This window comes from Trachinotus anak, unplaced genomic scaffold (genome assembly GCF_046630095.1).
Source record: "Trachinotus anak isolate AG129_WGS33_773 ecotype Australia unplaced genomic scaffold, CSIRO_AGI_Tana_v1 ptg000028l, whole genome shotgun sequence".
NCBI classification, from domain to species: domain Eukaryota; kingdom Metazoa; phylum Chordata; class Actinopteri; order Carangiformes; family Carangidae; genus Trachinotus; species Trachinotus anak.
In genome coordinates, this window is record NW_027273879.1 from 20,400,575 (window position 1) to 20,415,000 (window position 14,426).

At 42.8% G+C, this 14,426-nt stretch overlaps 1 protein-coding gene across 1 annotated transcript in view; it reads right to left on the minus strand.

Moving 5' to 3' along the window:
* The window catches only part of slc12a2 (solute carrier family 12 member 2), a 67,037-nt gene that overhangs the window by 38,378 nt on the left and 14,233 nt on the right, over window positions 1–14,426 (minus strand). The window contains exon 2 of the mRNA XM_071467035.1: window positions 1,041–1,160. Coding sequence (XP_071323136.1) covers window positions 1,041–1,160 — 120 coding nt within the window. The remainder of the gene's footprint in view (window positions 1–1,040; window positions 1,161–14,426) is intronic.

The following is a 14,426-nucleotide window of genomic DNA, read 5'->3' on the forward strand; positions in this document are numbered from 1 at the left end:
AGAGTAATTCACACTCATGGTCCAAAATCCTCCACTGAGTATCACCTATTGACACCTACAGTTCAAATTATACTGTGTAGTGGCACACTTATCACCTGAGGTCCACTACTGTGAGTTTCACTGACCACATGAATGTGAACAGAGAACAGAAGGACAAACATTAACATGAACATCAGTTCAGCTGAATCATGAACAAACAGTGAAGCTACTTCAAACTTTAAGGAACATTTAGTTTCAGTTTGTATAACGTGGACATTAATTTAACTTTCTCACACTGGGGTTAAAGTCTTTCAGGATGTAGAGGGTGTCAGGATATAAACTTTAGACTAACACAGAGTAACACAGTGTTTCCCACACACCGATTTATTTGTGGCACAATATCAACAGGGCACCACATATTGATTTATACGGTGGCCCTGAGAGGTCAAAGACATGCAGATACTCTCAACACAACAGAAGTGCTTCCAGGGGACACTATAAAGTGATGATGAAGCGGCCAACAGCAGCTAGGAGGAGCTTCAATGCCTCCTATCTTATCTCCTTTAGCCTAGGAAACACTGGCCCTTCCTTTACAAAAGGAGAGGAAAGGACCGCAGCCCTCAGCCCAGCTGAGTTCATCACTGTGATATCCACTGGAAACACTTCAGGTGTGTTATGACTGTGTTTGGTTGTGTTGCATTTGCAGCATGTGCAATTGCAGTGTGTTGAGCTCTCTGGGCCACCATAGATTCTCTTTTTTTTTTTCTTTTTTTTTACTCTCTCAAATGGAAAAAACCTAATTTCACTGCGCAGCTGTGCACAGCATGCTGATTCCCTCTCATTTCATATATGATAACATATACATCACCTTCACTGCTGTATTGGGTTTAGCTCACAGCATTCGACACACCAATAACAGTACAATAGTAGAAATGGTAAGAGCTGCAGTATTTGGGATTCTAGTCGTAGTAATAATACAAATGTATGATATTTGTTCCGTGGAAATAAATAAAACAGGTAAAGACAACAGAAGAGTTTTCAACAGTTCAGCAGTGACTCACCAGGACCCCTTTAATCCAGCCAAACTTCACCACTCCTTTGGACTCGGCTGCTTCTTTAGCTGCGGCCTCCTCAGCTGGGGTCAGCTCGTCACCGTTGGCAAACCCATCCTCGAACGGCTCCTGAAACACACAAAGATTGAAATCATTTGAGTCCACTGAGCAGACAGTTTGAAACCTGGACCTCAGCCACTGCTCGTGGAAACCTTGGAGCCAGAACTTTCAAAATGTGGTCACAGGGGATGAAGGTGAGGGTGAAGCTCTGGAGGTAACCCTCATGTCAACGCCAATCAACCAAACCCGCCTCCAAACACACGTTTCAGCCCCAGTGTCTCTGTAACAGAACAATCATTCTCAAAATCAAACACAAGTAAAAGTGAATTCAAAATAAATACTGGAGCTGGAAACTATATATTTTATGTTTCCAGAGAAAAACTGGAACTTTTACACATCAATACTTTGTTTTGACTGCAGTGAGATCAGAGCTGGTTCAGTGTTTCACTGTTTGTGCTGCGGGAAAGATGTGAAATCAATGACAGAATCAACACTTCTGTGTGAAGAGATTCCACTCGACTATATCACATACAGCAAAATGAAACTTCTGGCCCAACACAGGCCTGAGTCCTCAGCCTGAGTCTGGTCCATATGCTTCCACATCTGGGCAGGTTCTGGCCATTATCCTCCAGAATGTCAGACAGCTGCAAGATTTTCTGTGTGTGCACCAGAATTGGTCCAGATGTGGAAGCAGCGTCTGATAATCATGCCGGATATGGGCCAGATCAGGCCACAAGAAAACAAGCATGTGGTCCAAGTCTGGGATGGATTTCTGTCTGATATCTGAGCTACTTTTCACAGACACTGTAATGTAATGGTCTGAAAAGCCTTCAAAAAGGACAAGAACAATCACGTCGTGAATATGTGATAAAATCCTCTGGCTGACATGTCGCACATCTCTTGGCAACAGCAGCTCTTAAAACCCGACAGACACACTGACAGAGGATGTCTGTCGTTGTGTTACTGCAGCAGTAAAAACACACAAAGCATTCCTCCTCTTCACAGACAATGTTGAGGCGTCGGTTACTGTCCTTCCTGTAATTATAGCTCCGGTAATGACCTCAGGATGAACGCAAACGTACCTCTACACTTATTCTGAAGGTTTTCATGGCACTTCCTGCCTCCACTGAGCAGAAACGGGTGTCAGACAAAAATAAGCTTGACGGCATGATTTCAGGACCACTCTAACGATCCTCACAACAGCTGAGCAAAAGTGAGTCACCAGCATCATTTACATGCTGTAATGTTATATGGCAGCCGCTTGGCCAGAGGCTGCAGAGCTCATTCCACTCCACAACACAAGTGAATACACTTGCTCAGAAAGCGAAAAACGTTCATCCTCTGATTTTTCCTCTGAGGACCATGAATACGTCCAGCATATCTCAAGTCAATCGCTCCATGATATTCAGGAATGTTATTACGTGCAAGTGGAAAAACCACACATGGCTCACCCTCTGGGACCATGAACACAGAAGACATTATCTTTTCCAGATTTGCATGTTACAGATATCAAAACAATCTTTTAGATACTTTGAGAAAAACATTTTTCTACAAAACTCTAATTTAATAAAATAAAATAATGAGCAAAGCCTTTGCAAATACAACAACACAACGCACAGACTGTAGAGCATCCCCAACTCTTCTAGTTCATGTATGTGCAGCAGTGGAACATGCAGAAAGGCTGATATTCAATAATATCGAATATTGTGCCATTTCCCTCCATATGCAATATTTTACATAACATCTTTTTTTTTTTTGCTGGTTTGCACAGTCTGCCCTGCTGCTGAGTCCAACCCTCATTTCACTGAATGGAGTCTTGCTAATGAAGGTGAACTGACTGATGTTGTTGTTGCAGCTGGTTCTTTAATATGGAGCTTTCATTAGAGTTTAATTGGTTAATTAGTTCAAATTAATTAGCTTCATTCATCTCTGTGTTTGGCAAAAAAGAAAAATAAAAGTGCATTAAATGGACAGAATTTGTAATTACTTGTCTGGACTCAGTTTTGTTGTATGTTCATCTATGGATCAGTTTTATCAGTTTATCCACATTAACTTTTATTGCTGTTTGAAGATTGATACATTAAACTGGTTTATTCACATTTGGAGCATTTTTCCATTTTTGGTGCAGGTTTGTATTTACTTTGCTCTTGTTGACAACAGACTCATGTTGCTGCAGAACCCAGGAGTAACACAAAGTCTTAACATCCAGTTTCCATCAGAATACCAACAGCTGACTTTGTGCTGGCTCATCTGACTGAACCTCCCACCTATGAGCTGTGTAGTTTGGCAGCAAAACATCACACAGACACACAGACACACAAAGCTAATTTCATGGTCAGGAAGATACAGTCGGAGCAGAGCTCGCAGTGCTATGAAAAAAGGGCCTGAAAGTGGCAGAGTTCTGATTTAAATCAGGAACTATGTCATCAAACAGAGATTTGAGCCCAGCTGTACAGGTGTCGTAGCTCAGTATCCAGCTCTTATAGTGTAACAACGTAAACAGACAGAGAGGTTATGGGGCGTGTACTTAAACATCATGATCATCTGCCTGGTGAAACAACAATTACAGGCTGAATGGAAGCTAAAAGGAAACATTCACTTATTGACATGTCCGATACATTTCCACTGCCACACACAGAGGTACACACAGAGGCTATACACGCTTCATTTGCAGAATAATGCATCATCATTTACTGGACATGTCGAGCGTAGGTTAAATAACCACATTAAAGAGAAAGTATGTGACACGAGGTCGAATTCTCCCGTCTGCGTTGGACAATGTGCAGCAGCTTCCTATGTTTCATGTCTCCTCGCAGATTCAGACAGTTTCCTCTGGATATGGACGACCTTGGATTTTATGGATCCTCTTACACTGCTGTCATTTCACAGCAGTGGACAGGAAGTGTAATGATATGGCTCTAGCCATGCTCATTGATCTGCAGTGATGTGCGCACACCCTCTGAACCAACGTCCACTGACAGGAACAGTTATGTCCACAGTGAGTCATGTCACAGGCGTTTCAGTGTGTATTCTGATTATTATTTTATAAATATATATAAATAAATGTAAGTATTTTAAATTAGTAGATGACACAAGATGAGTAGATTGTAGAAGATGAGTGTGAGTGTAATTTTCCCTCACAGCTGATGACACGACTGGAATTACTGTTCTGGTAATAATGTGATTAAATGAGGCTAAATTTACAAGTTGAGTCACTAACTCCACGTCTTAATTAGTAACCGTCTGTATTTCTTTGTGCCAGTTTTATTTGAGAATTTCCTGCAGGCCTCGCTCCGGGGTCTGTGTGAGGATAAAGAGACATGAAACAATCATTAATGAACATCTCTCAGGAGAGAGTCCCTGTTACAGTGGGCATATAAATAGGTGGTATAAATTATCCAAGAGCACCAGGCCTGTGGCATGTATAGAGCTGAGCGGTGGGAGGGCGGCTCTGAGCATCACTCAGCATCACTTCACCTGAGCCATCTGTCAACACCAACACCCCGCCTGTGTCTCTCCAGTGACTCAGCAAATCTGCTGCAATCAAGCCGGGGCAGCCAGGCCGGCTGCTGAGAGCTAAAACCCCTCTGCAGCTCAGGCTCCTCTTCCAAATGTACCTTTATACGTTCAAGGACCTTTTTCCTTATCAACCCGTCTGTCAGTCTCCTGTTCAGCTACACGGGCAACAACTGAACCTGCTAATAAAACCAATGTCAAGGTTTAGGTGACCTTAATTTCCTGGTGTTACTTCATCGTTAAAAGTGAAAGGGATTTCTTTCTTTCTCTCTGTACAAAAGTACAACATGGTAAAAGGCTGATAGAGTAATAGTGTGAAGGTGGGAGAGCACTTAAATTACAAATTAGTTAGCATTCCAATACATCTGGTTGCCTCGTCCCAAAGTCTCAGGATCCCAGTCTACTCACCAGCCCTCCTCTACCTAACTTTTTACTTCTGATGATTGTATTTAGGCTTCAAAAATCATCAAGTGGTGTTCATTTCTCTGGATTATTCTGCTGAACCAAAAACTTGTTTGTCACAGAGCTAATTTTCAGCAATAATCCAAAAGACTATGTAAAATTTTTTCCCTGCAGCACTGTATTCACATGTCAGAGAACACAGCTTCTGCTGATACATGTCCATGGTCCCTGTTCTAATTAAGAGTATGTTAAACCTTAATGCTTTGAGACACTGTAAACTGGCTGAAATTCTTGTAAAGACTCTTCGTATTCTGTACTTAGCCTCTGATTAGGTATTTCCTGAATATTATTTTTTTCATTTTTGAGATCTTGTATGACCGATTTATGTTAAGAAAAAATGAGCCAATGATGCATCTATGAAATGTTTTGCTTATACTGCTGGATATTGTTCAAAAACATATCAGCGTCTTGAATTCTGTACCAGTTATTAGAAAGATGCTTGTCAAACTTGGTCGAGGTGAAACAGTGTCAGGTGAGCTGCAAGCCTTTGTTTCTTCATCAAGCTTCTCGGCAGGAACGTCAGAAGTAAATCCAGACGTAAAGAGATAAACCTGGAAATCAAGGAAGCGCCGGGGTCTGCACTTACCATCACACCCTTCTCTTCAGTAAGACAATAGGAGGATGCATACCACTGCCCAGCCCTAAGGTATAGTCATAACTAGGTCAACACAAAAGAGTTAACAGTGCAAACAGTCTGTTGGGATCAGACTACATGTCAGGTATCTGACTCAGAAATCAGTGAGAGTAAAAATAAAATTCTTGGCAGGAGCTGTGTTGGTACAGGTCCAACAACGAACCAGGCTGTACAGGCTGCTGGTATGAAGCAGGAAATTAAAGGCCATGACACAGACGATGTGCTCTCACTGCATGTCTCTGACTCTACATGAGTCACACTCCCATCCTTCACCGTGACGTATTTACTATCCAAGCCATTGTTCTTTGGAAGAAAACCCTGCCGGACTTTGGAGACTGGAGTGAATTCCTCAGTTTATCAAGGTCTCTTCCAGGACAATGTCAGGGTGGCTGCTGAAGCTGGTGATGCAGCAGGACAATAGGTACATTTCCATAAAGCTGCTTAATGCACAATTTGAAACTGCAAACTTAAAATGAAAAATGAAAATCTGAGTTTCAAAAAAAAAAAAAAAAAAAAAAAAATCTATACACTAATCAACAAAGCAATATTTTGCAAAACTGAAATGGAAACACCTTACGCATTCAAGTCATTGGGCCTGTCGTATCAGGCTCCAGGGAGCTGACAGATGCTGGAAATATGTCAGCAACTTTTATTGAAACGATATCACGAGAGGAAAAAAACCCAGATTTATTCTCATATCATCACTCAGTGGAAACACAGGCCATTCACAACATCAACAACTGTATCAACTTCTCTAAAAAAAAAAAAAAAAAAATCACAGCTATTTTACACAAAGCTGCAGTGGAAATCCAGCTAATGACCCTAAACACCAAAGTAAATCTACTTCAGAATGACTTCAGACAAAGAAAATCCACCTTCTGGAGTGGCATGAAATCGGCTTCACAATTAAAAAATAATGACATCTGCTCCTGGCACAAATGAATGAAACATCTGGACGACAGGACATCAGCTAGGACTGATGTCAGGTCAGGCTGCTGATGTCATTATGCAATACTGAAATCAAGGTCTGTGGCCCCTGTGCGGCACCAGGAACAGCCCGTCTACAGAGGAGCATCTGTGTGGTTGGTTTACAGACGGGGGGTCAGACTCTTACCTGCCTGTCTCTTCACATCATCTGTACTGGAGACCAGCAGTGTTCCCCACATCTGGAGTATTATGAACAACTGTCCTGCAGTGTGTTCTGTCCTCTACAGATGACTGAGGGAACGCTGCGATTTAATTTATGAGGCTTTGACCGATTTTTCTTTTTGACACTGATGATGTTGAAGCTCAGGAATGTGGGAGCACCGGCTGCTCAGCACTTCTCACGGTTTTTCTAAGTGACACAAATCTGTCAGGGACGATCAGGGGGTTTGACAAACTTTATCCACTGAGTTGATCTGAAACAGAGACACGGTGCGTTCATCACTGCTAATGAAATCCAGCGATTCACATTTAGCTCCAGAAATCAGTGCTCAACATTTCAAGGCAGAATTTTCAAATCTCACCATGATGTGGTCAAATCCTTCTTTGTTGTGTGGTATTAATGTAAGACCCTGCATGCTGATGAACAGCTGTCTTAATTTACATACCCGAGTTTGAATTAATGTAAAGATCGACATGGACTCGAGAGACTTGATATGTGTAAAATATTTTAACCTGAACATTTAGTTTCACAAGCAGTGCCTGACAAAGTAGGTCATTATATAATCTGTACATGTAACAGAAAACACAACAGAAATATCGAATAAAGGCGAAGCACAACAACAGCATGTATGATTTAAATGATATGGACTGCACTTATGTAGCACTTTGGTAGTCTAATCGACCAATCAAAGCAATACTCACCACTTTCAACCGTTCACTCATTCATTCACACATCACTCCCATCTCTGATGGAGCAGCCATCAGTATTCTGATTAGTGGACGACCTGATCTACCTCCTAACCCACTGCTGCCCCTACTTGTTTTTACTTTTTATCATAAGTTGTATTTAACTGTCATGAGCGTTGGATCTTGTGTTTTTTACTGTTGCACAACCAACTGCTCCTGTGAAGCTGGATTCACATTCAACCCATTCTTCTTCACTGTGACCTGGAATCTGAGTTTTTGTGAGGAGGACTTCACGTTTTGCTGTAAGAAGCGGGGAGGGGCTGATTGTTCCAGTTGATGCATCGATCTGCAGGTTTTGTGTTTCTTACTGTCGCTGTGTAAATTCAAAGTTTCGAGCTTTAACTGTGGCGACGTGGTAACAGGTGGAGAGTTGCCTGCACTGGTCAGGGCACACAGCGTTCCCCTCGTAACGTAAACCAGGTCCTGTGTTTTCCATTGTGGTTGAACTTGAACTGAGTAGAACTTCTTCTTCACTGGCTCAGTCGGTCTCTCTCTGCAGTCTTTGCTCTCATCATCATCAGTTCTCCACCCGTCTTCTCCTCTCTCTCCTTTTTGTTCATTTTTTTTTATCAGCTATAAACTGCTTCATCTTGGGAAAACATCATCAGTGATGAAAGTAAAGGCAGGGAGAGACCCACTGAGCCGGTAAAGAAGAAAACGTACTGCTTTCAACCACACCAGCTTAAACAGTACAGCCTGATGATCATCATGCACTGGCACCAATGCATCAATTTTAACTCCGATCTCAAAAAGTGGTGGCATGTGACCGTTTGGGTGGCGGCCTGGAGCCCTGCAAGATCTGCATGTGGTATGGCCGAGTGCTCTCACTGCTGAATGCACAGCCCAGAGAACAATGCACACGACACAGGATGTTAGTCAACATTATCTACGTGGCTGAAGCAACACAAAGGCTGGCTTTGCAGAACAATGACAGAGCATCGAGAGTTTAGCACGGCAGTGCAAACTGTACCGCGACTTGCCACGAAAGGAAAACCTAATGATGCAATTAGATTAAAAAAAAAGTTCACTTTGGGCAAACAGTCTGAGAGTCAAGTGAGGTTTTCAGAAACCTTTCAGGACCTACAAAGCTTTGTTTCCAGGAAACACTGGCATGTTCTGCTACTGACGACCTACTTATGAATAATTAATCCCCTATAAATTATCACGACTGACGCAACTCACCTAATCAAAAGACAAATACAGCTCATGTTTGTGTCAGTGAGGCTGGAACTGCCAGTTTCCCTCTGAACTACACACCACATGACGGAAAAACAGACATCACTACAGGCTGAACAGAGAGGATTGTGTTGGGTTGCATAAGAGCAGAGCATTGTGAATTACAGGCCACGGGCTGAAGGTAACTTACTTCATGGTTTCACTTAAAGCCAGGAGCCGGACAACTTCTTTACTCTGCCTCTGACAAAAGACAAAATGCTCATTATTTGATCATATGATCATGATGACTGTTAATTTGTCATTTCAGTACCAGTCAACAAAGTTTCTCAAGTTTTCTGATGATATGGAAATTGAATGAGCAGATGCTTTAAAGAAAACACAGGTTTTTTACTTGTGTGAACTGAGACATACAAGCGTCAGGGGCCGCATCCTTCAGAGGCTGCATTTGAAGACGGTTGGTGTCACAGTGGTGCGACTGGGCTGAAGGCTCCTTCTTTACTGGGGAACAAAGGCTCCAGCAGGTGGATGGTTTCATGGCCTGACCTTATCCTAAGATTCATTGTGTGTGGAATTGAAAATAATATGGCAGCAGACACCGCTGACAGAGAGTCAGAGGATTACACTTTTCAAATGTAATTGTTGGTTTTCAGCTCAGTTCAAGACCTAACAAGACACCTGTTAAAACCAAGGACCCTGAAACATCAAGTTTTTTAAAAAAGTTATGTGTTGTCATGGTTTCTAGACGACAGGAGCAGCGCTTTGTGACACAACAGTAAGGGCGGGCACAGCTGGTGACGCAAAGCAAAAATCCATCCGCCTCATTTTAGTTCGGCCTTCGCAGTCTACAGAGGCAACGAAGGGCCACACCTCCGTGGATCACATTCCCCGAAGGATGCGGCCCCTGCAGTCCATTAACTCATTACTCGATGGACAGAAAATTAATGACAGAAACAACTATTTATGAATTCACTGATGAAGTCATTTATCAGGCAAAAACACCAAACAATGTCTGAATGCAGCCTCTCCCACCTGAGCATCTGGATCTGGAATATGTGGAGTGTAATGGGAGCTGCAGCCTGTGTGGGCTGTCAGCACAGCTCGATGAACTTCTAGCATTTGTTTCTACCTCAACAGTACTGTCCTCTGGTGCACTGTGTCTGAGCACCACTGCAGCAGGAAGCGTCTTCTGAGCCCAGCTGATACCTACTTCACGCTGACCCCCCCACCCCCAACCCCACTCCACCCCGCCCCCCCATATGACTCAACCAGCGACTGAGAGGAACGATCAGATGTCCGCCATCTCAGACATCTCACCATTGTTTGGAAAAACCTCCCACCACTCAGGTCATTATTCTTTTACTGCACTGAAACTCTCCCAGAGTTGGATTCCCTGCTGCCCACTGAGGCCTGTTGATGGAGCCCAAATGGCCTGGCCTCTCGCTGCAGAGATTTTTGTTTTGGAATTGTGTCGAATTTCTATTTGACTGTGGCGTTAATGTGAAAGAGGTGACGAGTGAGGCGTCTGCGGACAGTGAGGAGCTTTGTTGCCCAGGAAGGTAACGGCATCTGTGAATGGACTCAAAATGAGAAGCAGTTTCATCAGTGTTAGTCTGGGGTGGAAGAGAGTATGTGTGAGGCCCTGGAAGCAGGCAGGGCCCATTACTGGTGTAGCAGTATTTATCTACTGTATTATACTATTACTGCGACATCATTAGAGCTTCATACCCCAGCAGGAGGGTTTCAGAAGCAGTGTTCTGGTTCCACTGGTTATGATGTTGATGTAGTGATGTGACTGGGAATCTGCACAGGACGTCTTATTTTGGAAATTGACAAGCTGATGCTCTATGTCGTTGCTGTGTCTGACTTCCTCCCTGGTTCAATCTGCTCCGTGCAGATCCACCCGGCTTCTGTCAAAAACAGTCAAGTATTTTCAGCGGAGCGGTGCAGAGAGACGATTCTGAAACGTGCTGCAGTGCCGCCTGTTAGTGACCTCTGGTTTAGAATTATCTTTGTTGAACTCAAGAAATCTCCTCATCCCAGATAAACACTGCTGAAGTCCACAGTTCTCAAATCTCTAGAGCAGAGATAGTGACTGAAAGTCAAAATGGACCCGATCACTGAAACTCACCTTTAAAGCTGCAATAACTGTTGTTCTTTTGTTCTTTTTTTTTTCAGCTACATGGGGGTAGCGGGAACAAGCTGTGAACACAACAAGGTGTCATCACTTTTTAAGTTGATGTGGTGAACATCAGTTACTGAGCAGCACTAGCTTTAACTTGGATATATTTACCTGCTATTTGTTTTATTTTTATGTCCTTTGTTGTACTTTAAATTCTTCTCATAATGTAATTTACAATTTTTACTATTTACTGTTGATTTTATTGTAACTCTGTTTAGAAAAGTGCAACATGGTGAAGTTGTGGTATTATTATATTCATGACTGCAGGCAGAACATTGTGTCCCAGACAGTAAATGAATGGGGGCCATTCTGTGACGCTCCTGTGGCATGTTTGCTCCTGTGACTTGTTCATTTCCAGTTTTCCATCACACATGCTTTGTGTACATGTGTTTACAGAAGTGGGCCACCGAGAACAACCTAATCTTCCACATGAATGAGAAGTTCGTGGACTGTGGGTACATCCTGCCATGTGCCTCGCATGTGTACACACAGACACTCATGTGGCAGCTTGCAAACACGTTAATAAAGGACGTCCACTCGTTTTCCATGATGCCAAGCGACGCCGTCTGACAGGAAGTTGATTTTTCAGCTTGGATAGGCCGAGAGAGGCTCCTGCTGTCACATCACGCTGACCTCCAAACATCTTTGACCCGTTCAAACCATTTCCTTCTGAGCAACAAAGCTCTGCAGACATGTGGCACATTAACTGATCCACACAAATACAAGCTCTCATTGTCAGAGTGTCCTTAGTTCAAGGTGAATAATTAAGAACTGGGAGCCTTGACTTTCTTTGAGCAGGTTATTAAAGGGAACAAGGGACGGCACTCATTTCCTGTTTCCAGTGAATGCTCCCTGTGTGTTGGTTATTTAGTCTTAGATACAATCAGGGCTTGGTACTGCTTCCAGCTTCACACACTCTGACACACAAATGTACACTATCTATATTTATTTGCCGGGAAAGCCACACTTTGAATGTCCTCAGTTCCCTGTTAGATAGCACAGACTGCAGTCCACTCCACTCTGGACTGGTGGGGGTGGTATCATGTGAGAAAGTGATGTCAACATTCGCCCCTCATACCATGACTGAGCCCCCCCCCCCAAAAAAAAGTGAAAATAGTGCATGTGCTTTGTGAAACGCTGAGCTCAGCAGTGCTGGGAGCGGTGTGGTGGGCGGCGCAGAGAGCTGCAGGGGCGAGGACTGCACGCTACGGGAAACGTGGTTATGAAGGTCGTCTCCTCTGAACGGGAGAAGATGACAGTTTTTTTGAGAAAGCAGAGGAGGGAATGTTGTGTGTTCGTTTGAAGAGGGTTTGGTGAAACATGTCAGGCTTTTCGTACAGGTCTTCCAGGTTTTACACACGTTTCATCTGGATTTCTTATAAAAAATGAACCTGTACCACTGAAAACAATTTGATAATTGTTTTAATAGCCACTTATTTTACACCTCTGTGTTTTATTTTAGTGTTGATATTCATAAGAAAATGTATTATATATCTCTCTGTGCATTTCTCTGTGGACTGAGGCTTTGATACTTTCACAGTATTAATATAGAACCTAGACCTGCTTTATAATCAGAAACACATGAACATCTACCTTTAGACTGGATGGGACCTTTAACAGTTTGAGTTTAGACTCAAAGTAAAGGTCTGTACTGTAGCATGTGCAGCTTAATACTGTTTTTCCTTTTTTTCCACTTATACTTGCACTGATGTTTTTTATATTGCCAAATACCAATTCTGAAAATCAGACTCAATGTTTATTTTTATATCAGAGGAAAAGTCTTTGAAGACTGTGTGTTGTTTTTGTCATTTAGCCAATAATTAGTAAAAGTAAGATTTCACTTCCTTGGTTTTGGGCTGGGGGGAAGGGGGAGGAGCCAAAACTGTAAACACAACAATTGTTCCCTAACACTTATTTTCCTACTTTTCTAAATCCAGATCATGGTCAGAGCAATGCTGTGATCTCTGTGACCGGCCTGTGGAAGTGACTGGTTGGTATGTTGCGTGTCTCGGGCCTCTAACATGGGGAGCTGGGTGTCGAGTGTCGGGGTGAGGTTAAAGGTGACATTATGTAGGCTAATCCTACAGGCTAAACAAGGTCTTTACTGGTTTTAAGTCATTTTCCAACAGTGGTCCATTCAGGAGAGTTGGTGGGAAAATTTCAACCAAGTTTCAAGGAATTCTGCAAAAGAACATTTGAACGCTCAGTATGTTTGGAGTTGGTTTGGTGATTGTGACTCAGTTGTTGGATGAGAAAAAAACCTCAAACACTGAAACACAGTGTAAAAACTGTGATGGAAATATTATCTTAATGTTTCACATTTCACTTCATCGATGTAAGAGATGTAACAGTCTCATTATTGATTCACAGAGATTTTATGTTTTTATCACATCCTTCATAAACATCATGATCTCTTTCTGTTGCTCACTACATTTTGCTTTTGTTTATACAACAACTTTTCCAACTCAGCCAAATGTTAAAAGCCTTTTGTGATATTAAAAGACTTTTTTTCAAATCTCCTGTTTTTCCACGCAAACTGAAAACGCTCATGGTCAGTGAGCAGTGCCTCTGACAGGACGCCAGTCAAAACTACATTCAGATACAGAAAGTAGAAGATAACTGATGGTTCACCAGGTAATCAGGGATATCTGTTCAGTCACACTGTGTAGAGTATCACTCAGATTCTCATGTTCTCAGCAGCCTGACACCATAAAGCTGCACAAACAATTACACTCTGTTATAATGACTTATAATGGGTTTTTTAGAAGATGAAATTAAAAAACATTCATGACACTGTGAGTTCACCTTCCTGCAGATTACATCTGGATGTGGAGAAGAGCAGCAGCTTCACCCCAAACAACAACAACCCACAGGGAACAAATATAAAAAGGATTGAGTTGATGTGAATCAACCAGAGTCCGTCAGCCTCAGATCTCAGATCCAGAGACGACCTTGATCAGTCAAACCCTGACAATGTTCAGTGAACTTGAAAGATCATTCCCAGCTCTTATTTGTATAATCTTTCCTATCAGTCATGTTGTGTTGTATTTAACCAAGTGAAAGCTGGCACGACAACGTGAACACGAGCAGTTCCTCCTTCCCCCTCACTGCTGCTCACCGCTCGCCTTGTTGTGAGGTGTGGGGGAAAAACCCCAAACTCTGTGCACTTCCTGTTTAATTACTGTACATGTAAGCTAGTACAAATGGTCTCAGGAGGGGGGCGGGGTTGTTGCTATTTCTGACATCAGGCTCCATGTGACGCACTTCGACGTGGGGCTTGAGAAGGAAGCCAGCTCCTCTACAGACAGAGGGAATATACTCTCACACACAAAGAGCTGTTGCCAAATAGTGTGTGTGTGTGTGTGTGTGTGTGTGTGTGTGTGCTTTACAACAGCTGTAAGGCCATCGGCCACAGCTGACACTGAGACAAAAGGACTCCCTCTCCTGTCAAAGGCCACACCAGAAGCCCAGGGCG